General features: G+C 40.2%; 1 protein-coding gene across 5 annotated transcripts in view; it reads left to right on the top strand.

Moving 5' to 3' along the window:
- Ubr5 (ubiquitin protein ligase E3 component n-recognin 5) overlaps positions 1-17,241 on the top strand; it is a 158,411-nt gene that overhangs the window by 94,691 nt on the left and 46,479 nt on the right. For all 5 annotated transcript variants that reach the window (XM_045144166.1, XM_045144168.1, XM_045144167.1 and 2 more), the window contains 10 exons: positions 2,674-2,884; positions 3,987-4,113; positions 8,619-8,770; positions 9,165-9,260; positions 10,001-10,124; positions 11,278-11,375; positions 13,055-13,203; positions 13,486-13,577; positions 16,459-16,605; positions 17,046-17,164. In XM_045144166.1, the coding sequence (XP_045000101.1) occupies positions 2,674-2,884; positions 3,987-4,113; positions 8,619-8,770; positions 9,165-9,260; positions 10,001-10,124; positions 11,278-11,375; positions 13,055-13,203; positions 13,486-13,577; positions 16,459-16,605; positions 17,046-17,164 (1,315 nt within the window). The remainder of the gene's footprint in view (positions 1-2,673; positions 2,885-3,986; positions 4,114-8,618; positions 8,771-9,164; positions 9,261-10,000; positions 10,125-11,277; positions 11,376-13,054; positions 13,204-13,485; positions 13,578-16,458; positions 16,606-17,045; positions 17,165-17,241) is intronic.

The following is a 17,241-nucleotide window of genomic DNA, read 5'->3' as shown; positions in this document are numbered from 1 at the left end:
TGGAAGCCAAATGGAGAGCAACAGGATGCAGTAATCAGATGTTAATTGTAGGAGAGATGACATGTTGTACCTTTGGCTGCATGTAGGTCATTGTAGGGAGGAAAGCCTCTTTGAAGAGAGCCGAGGAACTGGAGATATATATAAAGCACTAGTTTTCTATAAAGGATGGAAATGGAGTATAATCTAGGAACTAAACTTTATTAGTTTAGAGGTGATAGGTACGTAGACTGTTTGGCAGTGAATTCAGATGATCCTGAGAGTTTCCTGGAAGCTTTTGAGTAGAGACAGACTCCAAATCCAAATTTAGCCTTAATTTTGACCCAAACAAGTGGATACAAACTGTAGTGGTGTGGATTAGGAAGTAGCTTGTAGGCTGAACTTGATCTTCAGAAATATCTTTCAAATTTTCAATTTCTTTAAAAAGCAAACAAACAAACAAACAACAACAAGAACCGGCAAAGCTCCATGATCTATGTCATAAACAGTTTGACTACCTTTTAGAACCTGTATGTAAGCTCTGTGACCTACTGTTAGCTTCTGAGTCCCAATGCAAATTGCCCTTTATTACAGCAGCTGTGCTCTCCAGCCTCTTCACCCATTTATATTGTGTGAGTGTAGGCCGTTGATTCTATGACCTGGGTACTTTGTCAGCATCTTGGGCAGATGTAAAATGTCAACATACCAATTAAATTTCATCTCAGTGACCTGGGCTTGACACAGAGCAGAGCCACAGAAAAGCTTTACTGAACTTCCTGTGCCCTTTGCTACACAAATCTCAAATACAGTACTGTAATGCAAAATGAGCTTTTATTTCTTGAAACACAGCTAGCATGATATTGATACTCTCAATGTGAGAGTCCGTGTTCAGTCTAGCATGCTGGAAATGAGTGTTTCCTGCAGAGAAGCTGTTTCCTATGATGGGTGGCTTGCTTCAAAACAATAGTAGAAAAACACCTTGGTCAGTTGCCTTTGAAAGCACTGTGCTTTATGTCCTTTGACCATATTGACCATAATATTCCTCAGAGCAGTAGTTAATTCCACTGTAAAAATGCCGTATCTCACATGAAGTAAGTATTGAAATAGATGTCTTGTGTGTGTGTGTCTTGTATGTGAAAAACAACCTCCCACCATCTACCTTCTTCCTTAGAAAGCTGGAGAAGTGTTTACTAGTTTGCTGGCAAGTGTTCAAGTGCATTGTTTTTCTTCTCATGTATTTCCACATATCTGTTCTTACTTGCTTTTTGCTAGATATATTCATGGTTTACGATTAAATGAACATGTTTGTTTGCTTTATAAAATAAGTGTGGGCTGAAGAGGTGGCTCAGCCGTTAAGGCACTTGCCTGCCAAGCCTAACAACCCAGGTTCAATTCCCCAATACCCATGTAAAGCCAGATGCTCAAATTGATGCATGCATCTGACATTTGTTTGCAGTGGCTGGAGGCCCTGGTGTGCTCATTATCATTCTTCCCCACTCCATATCTGTTTGCAAATAAATAGAAAAGCAAAGTAAACGGTGCTTTTATGTTCTATCCATTAAATTACCCATGCCCTTGATTTTCACTTGTGAAGGAAGGAGCACACTGGAATTCAGGTTATTTGTCAGGAAGTTAATGGTATGTTCTATGCTTTATTGGCACTACTGTGTCCTTGTTGATTACATCTGTTGTGCCCTTGGAAATTGCTCCTATTATGATTCTGAGGGAGCTAAAGTGGTTGTTTTGGGTTTTTTTTGGGGGGGGGGGTTTGGTTTTTTGAGGTAGGGTGTCACTCTGGTCCAGGCTGACCTGGAATTAACTCTGTAGTCTCAGGGTGGCCTTGAACTCAACGGCGATCCTTCTACCTCTGCCTCTCAAGTACTGGGATTAAAGGCATGCGCCACCACGCCCGGCTCAAGGTTTTTTTATTTCATGTATGAAGATACAGTGCACTTAGAAACAAAAGAAGGGCCTGGGACATAGCTTAGTGTGTAAAGCACTTTCTGCTGCACAAGCACAAGGGCCAGAGTTTGTATCCCTAGCACGTACGGCTGCGTGAGGTGGTGTGCATCTAATCCCAGCACTTTTATGTCAAGTCGGGAGATCTTAGGTCAAGAACAGGAGATCCTGCCTTAAACAAAGTGGTCCTTTGACTGCCACACCTTGTGCTGTGTGGTATGTGCTCAGACTCAACTAGCTCTTTCTCTCACTGTGTATATACAAACAAACAAACAAACCAAAATGAACACAAGGAGGGAAGGTAAGTCTGGAACAAAATGTACATTCTTTGCTTGTTCAACTTAACAATACCAATAGTGTTCTAATTTGATATTTATAATGTATGCCAGGCATCATCTAACTGGTGCACAGGCCCAACATGGGTGCTCCATTCAGGTATTCCCATTCATTTGTGCGCTGCATATGGCTGCTATCCAACTATAATTGCAAAGTTGAGGTAGCTGAGAAAGGTGAAAATATTTACTTGTATTTTACAGAATGTTTTCACTTTTTCTTCTCAATTTTGTGCTCTGCTTATAAGTATCCATAAGTTTAACTCTCTGCCGGGCTAACTTTAATTCTTTGAAGTTCTGAGTATATGTTATTGTCCTGTCCATGAGGCATTGTTGAAATATGTAATTTTTAACAGTGGCTACTCGCTTTCACTGACATTTGTCTCTCTATATTGCCTGAGCACAGAAACAAACGTTAATGCAGCACATTCTGCGCTGTGACTATGAGGCCTGTCGACAGTATCTCGTGAATCTGGAGCAAGCGGTTGTTTTAGAGCAGAACCTGCAAATGCTGCAGACGTTCATCAGTCACAGATGTGATGGGAATAGAAATATTCTCCATGCTTGTGTGTCAGTTTGCTTTCCCACCAGCAATAAGGAAACTAAGGAAGAGGAGGGTAAGATTAAGAACTTTAAGGCATTTACTAACTTTGATTGCAAATGTCTTTTTTTTTATTATTATTTATTTATTTGAGAGCGACAGACACAGAGAGAAAGACAGAGGGAGAGAGAGAGAATGGGCGCGCCAGGGCTTCCAGCCTCTGCAAACGAACTCCAGACGCGTGCATCCCCTTGTGCATCTGGCTAACGTGGGACCTGGGGAACCGAGCCTTGAACCGGGGTCCTTAGGCTTCACAGGCAAGCGCTTAACCGCTAAGCCATCTCTCCAGCCCTGATTGCAAATGTCTTTTTTGTTATCGAAATTATTTAGTGCTTTAGACCAGTTGAAGTAACTTTTATTCTGATGTTTAGAGTATAGATGGGGGGGAAATTAGGTAAGTGAGTTGTTACACGTTACATGTCTTTGAAAAGTAAATTTCCTTTTGCAGTGAAGTTTTTAATTGGCTAAATGAAGGGCAGCTGTACATAACCGTTTTGAATTCTGCTAATTACATTTGGGCAGCTCCATTTTTGAATTGTGCTTGCAGTTTTCATCTTTGACATTGTCAGTGAAATCCCTAGAGGATTATAAGTAGTACATAAACTTAAGACTGGGGCACTGATAATGGGTCTTTTTATTCCTTAATGGTAAAAGCCCTTAAGTTTATGTTTTTTTTTGTTTGTTTGTTTTTTTATGTGTGTGTGTCTGTGTGTGTGTGTGTGTGTGTGTGTGTGTGTGTGTGTTGGTTTTTCGAGGTAGGGTCTCACTGTAGCCCAGGCTGACCTGGAATTCACTATGGAGTCTCAGGGTGGCCTCCAACTCATGGCAGTCCTTTTACCTCTGCCTCCCGAGTGCTGGGATTAAAGGTGTGCGCCACCACACATGCCTAGTTTATTTATGATTTTGTTGGATGATAAAGCAGAACAAAGAAATCATATTAAAAGTCATAACCAACCTGTCTCAAGTACATGTTGCTCTAAGGCAAATCACATAGAGCATTGGTTATGTGCTGTGTTAATTGAAAGCAACATGCAGTAGTTACTTTCTAGAGGTGGTGGCATATGCATACTTGGCATCAATTTTAAAGACTGATATTAATGTTTTACTTTATGTTTCAGAAGCAGAGCGTTCTGAAAGAAATACATTTGCAGAAAGGCTTTCTGCTGTGGAGGCCATTGCAAATGCCATCTCGGTTGTTTCCAGTAATGGCCCAGGTAATCGGGCTGGATCCTCGAGTAGTCGAAGGTAATGTGGTTTTTACAAGGAAAGTTTAATGGGAGAAAGAAAATCCAAATAAAGCAAGCAGTGTATCTCTTACCAATTGTGTGCATGAATTGGTGGGTTCTGTTTTGATTGTTTGTGGTTCTTTCCTTTGCTGTCTGGAGGGAAATGTTTATAGCTAATTAGATTTTAAATGTAGGATGATAGGATCTCTTTATAAACTTCGGATAATTAAAAAGCACAGTTCCAACTTCAGTTTTTTAATGTGTTCTAAATTTTTTTATCATTCTTCTTAGGAAGTTGTTCTCTGTAGTTGAAAAACGGGTAATAAGATAATAGTAACCAGAAAAAAAAAAAAACCCTCAATCTTTTAATTTTCATATGTACTTTTTAGGTCCATCCCTAAAGCATCTTAATGATCTCAGAGAAGTGAAAGGCTAATGTGTATTATGAATATTCACTTTTAAATTTTCAGGTTTTCAGTTGTTGGATGGATAAACCTTTATAGCCCATTAAAAGTTACTAGATGTTTGAATACATGAGTATAAAGGATTCAATATATAGTTTTCTTTCTTTAGGTAAAACCCCCACATTTATTTTAGATATGAAAGAATCAAAATTCTTGGTTCTTGGCAGATGAAATCTCTGCTCACTGGGTGTTAATATTATAAGTGGTAAAGTGTACTTGGCCTATTTTCTGGTCTGTATTCATCTTCCCCTTTAAAAAATAAAATTTTTATTTATTTATTTATTTATTTTTTGCCAGGCGTGGTGGTGCACGCCTTTAATGTTAGCACATGGGAGGATGAGGTTGGAGAATTGCTGTGAGTTCAAGGCCAGCCTGAGACTACATAGTGAATTCCAGGTCAGCCTGGGCTAGAGCAAGACCCTACCTACCTTGAAAAACAAAAACAAACAAAAGAAAGTTTTTCTTAATTTGGCACCAGGAATGCTATCAGGTTGGTAGCTTCCTGGAATTCAGAAATATCCAGAAGTACTATTTAGGTGACCAACTTACAATTTTCAAAGAGTATAAAAACATGATGTAGACTACACAGAATGGGAATTACCACCAGCTTATTTACTTATGTTAAGCAGACAAAGTGTTGGATCTAAAATGGAAAGCAACTTAAATTCTTCATGAAGAAATTAGTGTTTGAATTATTTCAGGTATTTCATTTTCTCAGGGAAATTCCAGGTGCCAATCAAGTTGGACTCTGATATGATCTGTCCAATACCAGTGCTGCCATCTTTTTTTCATGTAAGGATTATTTTGAAGGCAAAGACTAAAAGGAGCTTCAAGAGTGGGCGATGTGTTGCTCACAGAATAATTTGCAGAGTAAGCTCCTTTGAGGAATTTGCCGAAGATTTCACTGCAGTGCTCTTACCCAGTGCAAACTCAGGGCTGCCGGCTGAACAGATGAAAGCACAGGAGTCTTAATATCCACGCTGGGCAGTAGGAAGTCCACAGACTGCTTCATTGAAGTGAAACCCTCCTCTAGCCTACACTGGATTTTCTAGGCGATACCCTTTGATGAGTATGCAGGCTGGGATTCCTGAGCTGTAAGCTCAAAACTGATGCAGTGTCACTATTGAATGAAGTACTGTTAAGTTCCTTCAGATGATGATTTGACTCAGAAGTTTGTTATGTGACTTCATAGCTCCTGAGTGCAAAGGGCAGATTTAGTGGAAAGCTTGGTTGATGCATCTGATTGCAGGTGTATGTACTCTAGAGATTGATAATCTGGAAGACACATGACCTTCGCTTTTTTGTCACAGTGTTATGTTTGAACATGACTGGATTCTAAGGCTTCTGTAGCATGGATATAACGTGCTTACAAAGAGGAAATTACATCATCCTTGAATTCTTCCATATTGTCAGAAAATACGATGACTCCAGGCAAGCCTATATGAAGAAATGTCAAAACTCTGAATGTTAGCAGCAAGGTGGTATCTCCTCAGTATTGTGCTCAGCCACTGAGGATCCAGGTGAATCTCCATGAATTGTGTACAACATCTTGAAGAATAATTTCTTTTTTTATTGTTATTTTTTTATTTTTTTAAGAATCTATATGAGGAGCTGGGCAATATACTTAAAAATATTCTCACGAATATTAATGAAGAAAAAGGTTAAGGACAATTTTAAATATGACAAGGAATGATCCCCTCATTTAATATTGAGCTGACTACATCATAACAACTGCAAGTTCAAGATGAGACTATAGTCTCAGTTTAATCTTCATTTACTCTTAATCTACTCCAAGCTAGCAGTTGGAAAATAGCCCACATGTTTCGTTTGGCCTGTGTGATGTTTTTATTTTCATCATTTTTTTTTAATTTGGATACATTTAGATGAACATGTTTGCCTCCAGTTTGCCACTACTCCTTATTCTCACACCTGGCTTCCTTTCGCCCATTTATTTTATTTATAGTAGGCACTTTGTTGTGATCCTGGTGTAAGCACTCAACATAAGCCCAAAATATGCATTTCCATTCAGGTTATTTACAGTATCTCCCAATTAATGCAATTGTTTTCCCCTCTGTGCTTTGAGTACAACATACAACATATTAGGATGCCCAGTGCCTATGTGTAGCTTAATTGCATAGGAGCATCACAGTGCATAGTCATTACGGGGTGTGCTGCTACTGATAAGAAGCCTGCTGTTTTCTCTAGGTGATGACTTCCAACAGGAAAGTGACCTTGGCTGAAATATCACTGTACTTTGCTCCCATGTGTGTTTTAAAAAGTTTTCTAAATTGGGGGGGTGGGGGATAAGGGGTTGGGGAGATGGCTTAGTGGTTAAGGGAGCTTGCTTGTAAACCCTGCTGGCCTTGGTTCAATTCCCCAGTCACCCATGTAAAGCCAGTTGCAAAAAGTCTGATGTTTGTTTGCAGTGATCCTGATGCTCCCCCACCCACAATTTATAAAAGAATCTCCTATAGCTATATAGTAGTAAATATTATAACAGCTAGCATTAGAGTCATTAAAATTTGCCTTGCAAGATCTTCCAGTGTTTCTATCCTAAAATGTATATTCAGAAATGTGTTGATATGGAAAAACGCACTTAAGCTGGGTGTGGTGGCGCACGCCTTTAATCCCAGCTCTCGGGAGGCAGAAGTAGGAGGATTGCCGTGAGTTCGAGGTCACCCTGAGAATACAGAGTGAATTCCAGGTCAGCCTGGACCAGCATGAAACCCTACCTCGAAAAACAATACCACTAAAATAACAAACAAAAAAAACCGCACTTATTCTGAAATTAAATAATTACAATTGGAGATGATTCAAACATTAACCAGAATCTTTCAGTATTATTTATAGCTGCATTGTGCTTACCTCGTAAGGTGTTTCACCCCGTAAAAATCTTGTCTTTGGAATTGAGTGTGCATGGAAAAACGAAGTCCCTTATGTGTTCTTGCCCTTAAAATTACGTTTTTAACCTTTATTTAGAAGCCTGGTGAAGGCATTTGTGCTCTCTTAATCGCTAGTAGGCCTAAATGTGTTCATTTTATAGCTTTTGTAAACTCTTGTTCAAAGATAAAAGTATTTGGGCAGGTAATCCCCATTTCTCCTAATGAGGTCTGTGTTTATGATTGTTTTTTTTTTTTAAATGATGTAATCACGTGTACAGTATTTTTTTATAACAAGAGGAAAAAATCATGTGCAGACATTGACAATACCTATTACAAGATTTAGTTTCACAATTTCCTTCGTATGCAAGTTGTACTGTTAAAAATATTTTTGGTATTTAAAAAATCTCAATTGAGGCTGGAGAAATGGCTCAGCGGTTAAGGCACTTGCCCGTAAAGCCTAACCACCCCGGTTCAATTCCCTAGTACCCATCTAAAAGCCAGAGATGTACAAAGTGGTGGTGTGTCTGGAGTTCATTTGCAGAGGCTTGAGACTCTGTTGTGCCCATTCTTTCTCTCTGCCAGGCTTGGTGGTGCACACCTTTAATCCCACCACTTGGGAGACTGAGGTATGAGTATTACTGTGAGTTCAAGGTTAGCCTGAGACTTCGTAGTGAATTCCAGATCAGCCTGGGCTAGAGCGAGACCCTACCTTAAACAAACAGATAAACCCTAAATTCTTTGTTTTATAATTCATGTGGATATTAATTTAATAGCTTTTGAGATCACAGAAAAGGAGTTTAGTAGGCTGAAACAGTACTGGTTTTGTGCTGATCAGTATTTTCTGAGTAACAGGACAAAAAATTTATCTGTTCATTTTTCCTAACTTTGTGAAAGATTATTGCTAATCTTCATTGCAACTTTTGTTCCCTTTGCCTAAGTGTGTATGGGAGCTTTACTCTAATGGTTTTAGTGTCGAATTGGGTACTAGAATACTCTAGCTTCACTTCTGTCCCTCACTGACTTAATCTGTGATTTTCAGAATTGGCATTTGTACTTCACTTCTCTTGCCTGGAGTGTTTCTTTAGAGAACATATTTTGAACTTTGCAGATGAGAACTTCTGTACACCTCAGTAGGTTTTGACATGGTAATGAGTTCTGATTTTGTCATGTTCTTCCAGTTTGAGATTACGGGAAATGATGAGACGTTCATTGAGAGCAGCTGGTTTGGGTAGACACGAGGCTGGTGCTTCATCCAGTGACCACCAGGATCCAGTTTCACCCCCGATAGCTCCCCCTAGTTGGGTTCCTGACCCTCCTGCAATGGATCCTGGTAAGATTTCTTGTTTTATATAGTTTTTAACAGAAAGGTAAAGTCATAAAAGGAAAAAAAACAATTGCACATTTAATGAAATATTTAAAAATTTGAAATACTTGAAAGTAGCATGATGAACATAATAGCATTTTTAGTAGTAAAAACTTGGTTAAGGGGTTTGCATTTTAGGATTTTCTTCTGAAAAGTTTACACTTCTAAGCTGGTGTGACACTAGATGACAGTGACTGGTAATATGTCAAGATAAACCTAGTGGATTCCTCTCTTGTAGTCTGGAAAAAAGTTTCCACTTAAACATTTGTTGGATTTGACCTTTGGTTTAAGGTCAGTTAAGAGAACAAATCAGATATATTGCTTATAATGATGCACATCCTGCTGTTCTGTTTACTGAAAGATGGTGACATTGATTTTATCCTGGCCCCCGCTGTGGGATCTCTTACCACAGCAGCGACTGGCAGTGGTCAAGGACCAAGCACTTCCACCATTCCAGGTGAGCACTTCCACCATTCCAAACTCTCCCTGTTTACCTAGGGTTTTTTAATTAAAAAGGGCAAACTGGATACAGGGTTCTATGAATTGATATACATTTTTTAATTTTTAGTTTTGGTTTTTTGAGGTAGGGTCTCACTCCAGCTCAGGCTAACTTAGAATTCACTATGTAGTCTCAGGGTGACCTTAAACTCACTGTGATCCTTCTACGAACTCTGCTCCCAAGTGCTGGGATTAATGACATGCACCACCATGCCCAGCTCGAATTGATACTTTTGTTTTAAGGAGACTTTAGCACCTAATTCTTTGCACTGTCATACACACACACACACGCACACACACACGCACACACACACGCACACACACATATACACACAAAAAAATGCATGGTGTTTATGCATATTTATATTTAGAGTCTTGTAATGAAGTTAATTTCTTTCTAGAATATTTTGATGGTTTATGTAACATGTTACTACACAGCATTGTTTTATCTATGCTATTTACTTTTTTAAAAATATTTTTATTTATTTATTAGAGACAGAGAGAGAGAGGGAGAGAGAATATGGGTGCACCAGGGCACTGTAAGTGAATTCCAAACACATGCACCCTTGCATCTGCCATATATGGGATCTGGAGAATGGAACCTGGGTCCTTAGGCTTCACAGGCAAGAGCCTTAACTGCTAAGCCATGTCTCCAGCCCATTATTTACTTTTGTACCAAATAACTCTCTTTAATTACAGGTCCTTCCACAGAGCCTTCGGTAGTAGAGTCCAAGGACCGAAAAGCAAATGCACATTTTATATTAAAATTGTTATGTGACAGTGTGGTTCTGCAGCCCTATCTACGTGAGCTCCTTTCTGCCAAGTGAGAATACTTTTAATCTCTCATATAAAGTGACTCTTATTGTTTGAATTGATCCTGCAATGTGTGGGTAGTTGCCTTATGTGAACTTAAAACATTACCATCAATTTAGCATTATGTTATATTTTCTCTGCTTTTGAGCTCTCTTCAATGATAGATGCCTTCTCAACTTCGTAGAATAGAACCCCAAATGAATCAAATCAGCTTTTATGTAAGCTGGATCAGAGTGTATGTTTCTTTGTTTAAAAGAGATCAAAGGGGCCGGGCCTGGAGGCGCATGCCTTTAATCCCAGCATTTGGGAGGCAAAGGTAGGAGGATCTCTGTGAGTTCAAGGCCACCCTGAGACTACATAGTGAATTTCAGGTCAGCCTGGACCAGAGAGAGACCCTACCTTCAAAAACAAACAAACAAAAAAAGATCACAGGGTCCGGAGAGATGGCTGAGCGGTTTAAGCTGCTTGCCTGCAAACCCAAGGACTCATGTATGACTCCTCAGTTCCATGTAAGCCAGATGCTCAGTGATGCAAGCACACAGTGTCGTACATGTACACAAGGGGGTGCACATGTCTGGGGTTTAGTTGCAGTGGCTGGAGGTCCTTGTGCACCAATTTTCTCTCCCCCCTTTTTGTATTAAAAAACGAAAAAAGAGGACAGGACTGGAGAGATGGCTTAGTGGTTAAGGCATGTGCCTGTGGAGCCTAAGAGCTCATATTTGAATCTCCAGGTCCCACGTAGCCACATGCACAGTGTACAGTGTTGCACTGTGCATAAGGGGCCACACACGTCTGGAGTTTGTTTGCAGCAGCTGAAGGCCCTGGCATCATACCACATCTATTCTCTGTCTCTCTCAAATAATAATAATAATAAAATTTATTTTAAAAGGCAAGTCTGTTGAGCTTGCCTGAGAGAAAGAGAGAGAGAGAGAATGTGTGTGTGTGTGCACGCGCATGCATACAGTATAATCCAGGGATAGTGGTGCACCCTCTCAGCACTTGGGAGACTGAGGCCAGGTTACCATTTGTCAAGGCCATCCTAGGCAGCATACCTCATTTCCAATAAACAGACAAAACTTAACTTCACAGAATAGTCTTTCTGTGATTGAAACACAATTTAGTGTGAAGACTGTAAGATAATTTTCATATATATCTCATTTTAGAGATGCAAGAGGGATGACCCCATTTATGTCAGCTGTAAGCGGCCGAGCTTATCCTGCTGCAATTACCATCTTAGAAACAGCACAAAAGATTGCAAAAGGTAATTAATGTATTTCTAGTCCTATGTGAATTATTTTCCAGTTTAAGTAGACTCTTTTCTATGTGTATAATGGGATTATTCAAACCTTATTTGTGTGTATGTAACTTATATAACTGAAAGCTATCATGTTTATTTTGAGTACTTGTAAAGATCCATGTCATTATACTTTCCTAAAATATATTTTTCCAAGTTTTCTCCAAAAGGGAACTGGTATGGATTTCTTGGCTTTAAAATAGTACTACATGTGCTTTCTGATAAAGCCTGATAGCCTGGGTTCAATTTCTCTGATGCACAAAGTGGCACATCTGCCTGGAGTTCATTTGCAGTGAAAGGAGCAAATATCCATACTTCCTCTCCCTTTTCTTCTCTCTCCCTCCTTCCTGCTTGCTGGCTCCCTCTCTTGCATGCCCAAATATTTTTAAAAATGCTACATTTGGCCAGGTGTGATGATGTGGCGGTGTATGCCTTTAATCCAGCACTTGGGAGGCAGAGGTAGGAGGTTCACTGTGAGTTCGAGGCCACCCTGAGACTACGTAGTGAATAGGTCACCCTGAGCTAGAGCGAGACCCTACCTTGAAAAACAAAACAAAACCAACAAACACAAACAAAAATACTACATTTGCCCCAGGTGTGGTCGCACATGCCTATACTCCCAGCACTCAGGAGGGAGGTAGAGGTAGAAGGACAGCTGTGAGTTCAGGAGCAGTCTGAGATTACACAGTGAATTCCAGGTCAGCCTGGGCTAGAGTAAGATCCTAGCTCAAACAAACAAATAAAAAATTATATTTATAATTAACTGTATGATATATTGAAATTTACAAGTGGATTAATGATAAAACCTGTTAATGTTTAATTTATGGTTGTGGAAGCATTAAGGAATATGTGTTTCCTGCCACCTAATGTTTAAAAATATTTTAAAAAGAAGAGTAATTTATAATTTATGATAGGGTCTGTAAATTACTAGGTACAACTTAGTTCAGTTAGTTTTTTGAGACAGTCTTGTAGTGCATACTAGCCTCAACTTTGACTCTGGGGATGAGGAGATGGCTAAGTTGGTAAGTGCTTGCCACACAAGCATGAGGGTCTGGGTTTAGATCCTCAGTACCTTCATGAAATGCCAGGCATGCTACTGCATGCCTTTAGTCCCAACACTGGGAAGGTGGAGTCAGTGAATCCCTGGGGGTAACCTGCTAGCTGCTACAGCTGAATCATTGAGGTTTACTTTCAGCAAGAGACCCTGTCTCCAAGAGTAAGGTGGAGGGAAATTGAGGGTGACTCCTGACATTGACCCCCGTACATATACACAAACATGAATATACATAACACACCCATGCAAATTCTCCCCTCCCATTTTTTCTCTGTCACCTCTTCCTCCCTTTCTCTCCTTCCCTCCATGCCCCCCCCCCCCCAACTTCTACTTTTGCCTCCAGGTGACCACCATGCCTGGTTAAGACTTGCATCTTAACTACCTGACACAGTGCTAATGATTCCAATGGCTGAAAGGTATATTGTCATCATAGTTGGTTAGGATATAATTTTGGCTGGATTTTCTTGCATGTTGACTTGTGCATCAAATATTTTAATTCATATGTAATAGTGTCTAACTTATTGCACATACATTGGATAAGATTGTGATTAAAGTCCTTTCCTGATAACTACTGTGTTCTGCATCTTTTTAGCTGAAATATCCTCAAGTGAGAAAGAAGAAGATGTATTTATGGGAATGGTGTGCCCATCAGGTACCAACCCTGATGACTCTCCTTTATATGTCTTGTGTTGTAATGACACGTGCAGTTTTACATGGACTGGTGCTGAGCACATTAACCAGGCAAGTTACTTTGACCATCACTGGAGTTAAGTTTATAAATATGGGTGAGAATTTCCTTTTATTCTGAGTTACAAAATTTTCCAAGGAAAATCAATTTTGATTTGATTCCCAAACATGAGACAGAAAAATGGAATGGAATGCTCAGTTGCTATGACATGTTGTTAGAATTCGGATTATAACTCCTCCTTTTCCAGAGCACCTTAAGTTGATTTTGCTGCCAATTGTAATTAAATATGACATACATGTAATTACTTCTTTAAAAGTATGCTGCTTTTGTTTTAGGACATTTTTGAATGTCGAACTTGTGGTTTGCTGGAGTCGCTTTGTTGTTGTACAGAATGTGCAAGAGTTTGTCATAAAGGACACGACTGCAAGTGAGTCCAGTTGTTTACCGTGTGTGGTGCTTGTGCACACACGTGTCTCTTCGGGCACATGGCTACGGAGGCCAGAGGGAAGACGCGTGTGTGTGCGTGTGTGCGTGTGTGTGTGTGTGTGTGTGTGTGTGTGTGTAGGGGGGGGTGTCCTCTACTGATCTTCCTCTTCTTTGCCTCACTGAGCCTGGAGTTCAGATCAGATATTCTGTCTCCCTGCCTCTGTGGAGGGTATAGGCATTTTACATTGTGTTAACGGTGCAGCACCTACTTTCACCCAGTGAGCCATCTCTTCAGCCCCATTTCCTTTAATCTTATAAATGGCTTTAGTTTCTGTATAAAACATAATCAGTACTAAATTATGCTTCAGTTGTTCTGTAATTCAGAAAGCATGAGGATTTCTCAAGTTTTTCTCAGTAGCTCAGTTAAAGTGTGGGAACTGGGGTTGGAGAGATGGCTTAGCGGTTAAGCGCTTGACTGTGAAGCCTAAGGACCCTGGTTCGAGGCTCTATTCCCCAGGACCCACGTTAGCCAGATGCACAAGGGGGCACACACATCTGGAATTTGTCTGCAGTGGCTGGAGGCCCTGGTGCGCCCATTCTCTATCAGCCTCTTTCTCTCTCTGTCTGTCTGTCGCTCTCAAACAAATAAATAATAAAAAAATAAATGTGGGAACTGTAGAGAGATTGCTTAGTGGTTAAAGGTGCTTGCTTGCAAAGCCTAATGGTTTGGGTTCAGTTCCCCAGTACCCACCTAAGCCAGATGAACAAAGTGATACATGTGTGAGGTATTTTTATTTATAGTAGCAGGAGGCCCTGGTACTCCCATACTCACTTTTTGTCTATCTGTCTCCCTCTCCACCCCTTCTCTGTCTTTGTCTCTGTCTTTCTCTCTCTCTCTCTCTCTCTCTTTCTCACTCAAATAAATAAATAGGGAAATGTGGGGCTGCAGTGATAGCTCAGTGGTTGAAAGCACCTACTTGCAAAGCCTAAAGGTGTAGGTTTGATTCTTGTGTACCCATATAAACAAGATGCACAAACTAGCGCATGCATCTGCACTTCTTTTTGCAGTGGCAAGAGGCCCTGGTGCACCCATCCTCCCCACTTCCTGTCTTTCTCTCTGTGTATGTAAATAAATAAATGGATATTTTAAAGTGTGCTTCTTGATTTGAAGTGCATTGTCAGATGCTAGTGTTATGTTACTTAGAAAATAGCTGTCCTTCAATAAAATAGAATAGGCTAGGATCACATGAATCTGAGAATCACGTCTACAGAATGTTTTTATCTGTATTCTGCAGCCAAAGTCTTAGTCCCCCACCCTGACCCAGGGTCTGCTAGTAAAAAGTGGCTGTAGGCATCATTAAATGAATCATGGTGCATATTTGAGGGCCTTATTTATTTCTTAACTGTAGTAGTCTTTTATCCCAGCAGTAGCGTTATTCTAGCTGGTTTTGTTAGTAGCACTTAACATCTGCAGTGTCTTGGTATTGTCAATAGGAATACCAGATATATATGCCTATGGATGTGCAGATGTTATAAGATACACAAAATTGGCCTATCTGGCCTAGTGAGATAGCTTAGTGGTTAAGGCACTTGCCTGCGAACCCTAAGGACCCAAGATTGAGTATCCAGGTCCCACATAGCCTGATGCACAAGGTGGCACATGTGTCTAGAGTTTGTTTGCAATAGCTAGAGGCACTGGCTCACCCACTCTCTCTCCTCCTTTCTCTCACTCTCTCTATCTCTAAAAAATTAAATAAATAAATAAAAGGCATGTGCCATGCCTGGCTTTAAAAAAAAAGTTGTTTTTTTTTGGTTTTTCGAGGTAGGGTCTCACTCTAGTCCAGGCTGACCTGGAATTCATTACGTAGTCTCAGGGTGGCCTCGAACTCATGATGATCTTCCTACCTCTGCCTCCCGAGTGCTGGGATTAAAGGCGTGCACCACCACACCCGGCTAAAAAAAAAAAAGCTTTTTTAAAGAAAAGAAAATTGGGCTATCAAAATCATCTAGTGTGACTTGAATGTAGTAACTTCATAGGACAACTCGAATTTTTATAGATCATGCATTGATGCTTGCACATACACACACACACACACACACACACACACACAAATTCCCCCCTCCTTGTTTTGTTTTGTTTTGTTTTGAAGTAGGGTCTCACTGTAGCCCATGCTGCTCTGGAATTCACTATGTAGTCTCTTTTAACTCATGGTGATCCTCCTACCTCTGCCTCCCAAGTGCTAGATTTGAAGGTATATGCCACCATGCTCAGCCTTAGTTATATTTTTAAGAAGAAGTGGGTTTTTTGTTTGTTTTTTGATATATGTCTTCCTTATTTTAAGAATCTAAAACAATAGTCCCCCATTGGCTGCTAGGGTAGCATGAATTAAGATAGTCCATGTACTGACAGCATTTGTAGTCCTTTCAGATATAGGATCCACACAAAATAGTGTGTATATTATTAGGTGCTATATATAGCAAGGCATTTTGGATATAGGGATCATGAGACAGACATTATAGAAGTTATTCTACCTGGGCTATTCTAGGGCACTTCTCAAAGGAATTTTTTGTGTTGTTTTCTAGACCTCATTTCTAATTTTTGCATTTTTTTTTTCAAGGTAGGGTGTGACTCTAGCCCAGGCTGACCTGGAATTAACTATGTAGTCTCAGGGTGGCCTCGAACTCACGGCAATCCTCCTACCTTTGCCTCTCGAGTGCTGGGACTAAAGGCATGTGCCACCACGCCAGGCTCATTTTTGCATTTTAACATTAATCAGAGTTCTGTCTAGTTTCAATGAATTGTGCCTCTCTATGTGAGCATATATCTGTATATTTAAACACTGTCTGTATTTTCACCCTTTTTTTTTGTGAATTCTTCCTAGACTCAAGCGGACTTCACCAACAGCATATTGTGATTGTTGGGAGAAATGTAAATGTAAAACTCTAATTGCTGGACAGAAATCTGCTCGGCTTGATCTACTTTATCGCCTGCTCACTGCTACTAATCTGGTCACTCTACCAAACAGTAGGCAAGTAGTATCCCCCCCCCCCACCTTGTTTTTGCAGGGCAAGTAAGCAAAGTTTGAAAAGGAAAGTAAAAGAAAGCTCTTTATAATGGGAGGAGCCCCTGAAGAATGGGTTCCCTGGCCTATAGGATTTTTTAAAAATTTTATTTCTATTTGAGAGAGGGAGAGGGAGATAATGGGCACCCCAGGGCCTTCAGCTACTAAACCCCAGACATGTGCATCCCCTTGTGTGCATGGGTGATAATTACGTGCTTGTGTCACTGTGTGTCTGGCTATGTAGGACCTGGAGATTTGAACATGAGATCTTAGGCTTTGCAGGCACGTGCCTTAATTGCTAAGCCTTCTCTCCAGCCCTATGATTGTTTTAGAATACAGAATAATTAGGAATATAGCATTTGGTAGTAGCTTTTCTCTGTCCTTTACATTATCCTGTTTTTTTTCAGGGGAGAGCACCTCTTACTGTTTTTAGTACAGACAGTAGCCAGGCAGACAGTGGAACATTGCCAGTACAGGCCACCTCGAATCAGGGAGGATCGTAACCGAAAAACAGCCAGTCCTGAAGGTGAGTACTTATTTCTTACTTTTTTGTTTGTTTGTGTATTGTCTGTAATGCTGTGGGGGTGTGTGGTGTATGCACAT

The sequence above is a fragment of the Jaculus jaculus genome, chromosome 2 (genome assembly GCF_020740685.1).
Source record: "Jaculus jaculus isolate mJacJac1 chromosome 2, mJacJac1.mat.Y.cur, whole genome shotgun sequence".
Classification (NCBI taxonomy): Eukaryota; Metazoa; Chordata; class Mammalia; order Rodentia; family Dipodidae; genus Jaculus; species Jaculus jaculus.
The sequence above is the reverse complement of the archived record's forward strand: the minus strand, read 5'-3'. Positions and strand labels throughout refer to the sequence as shown.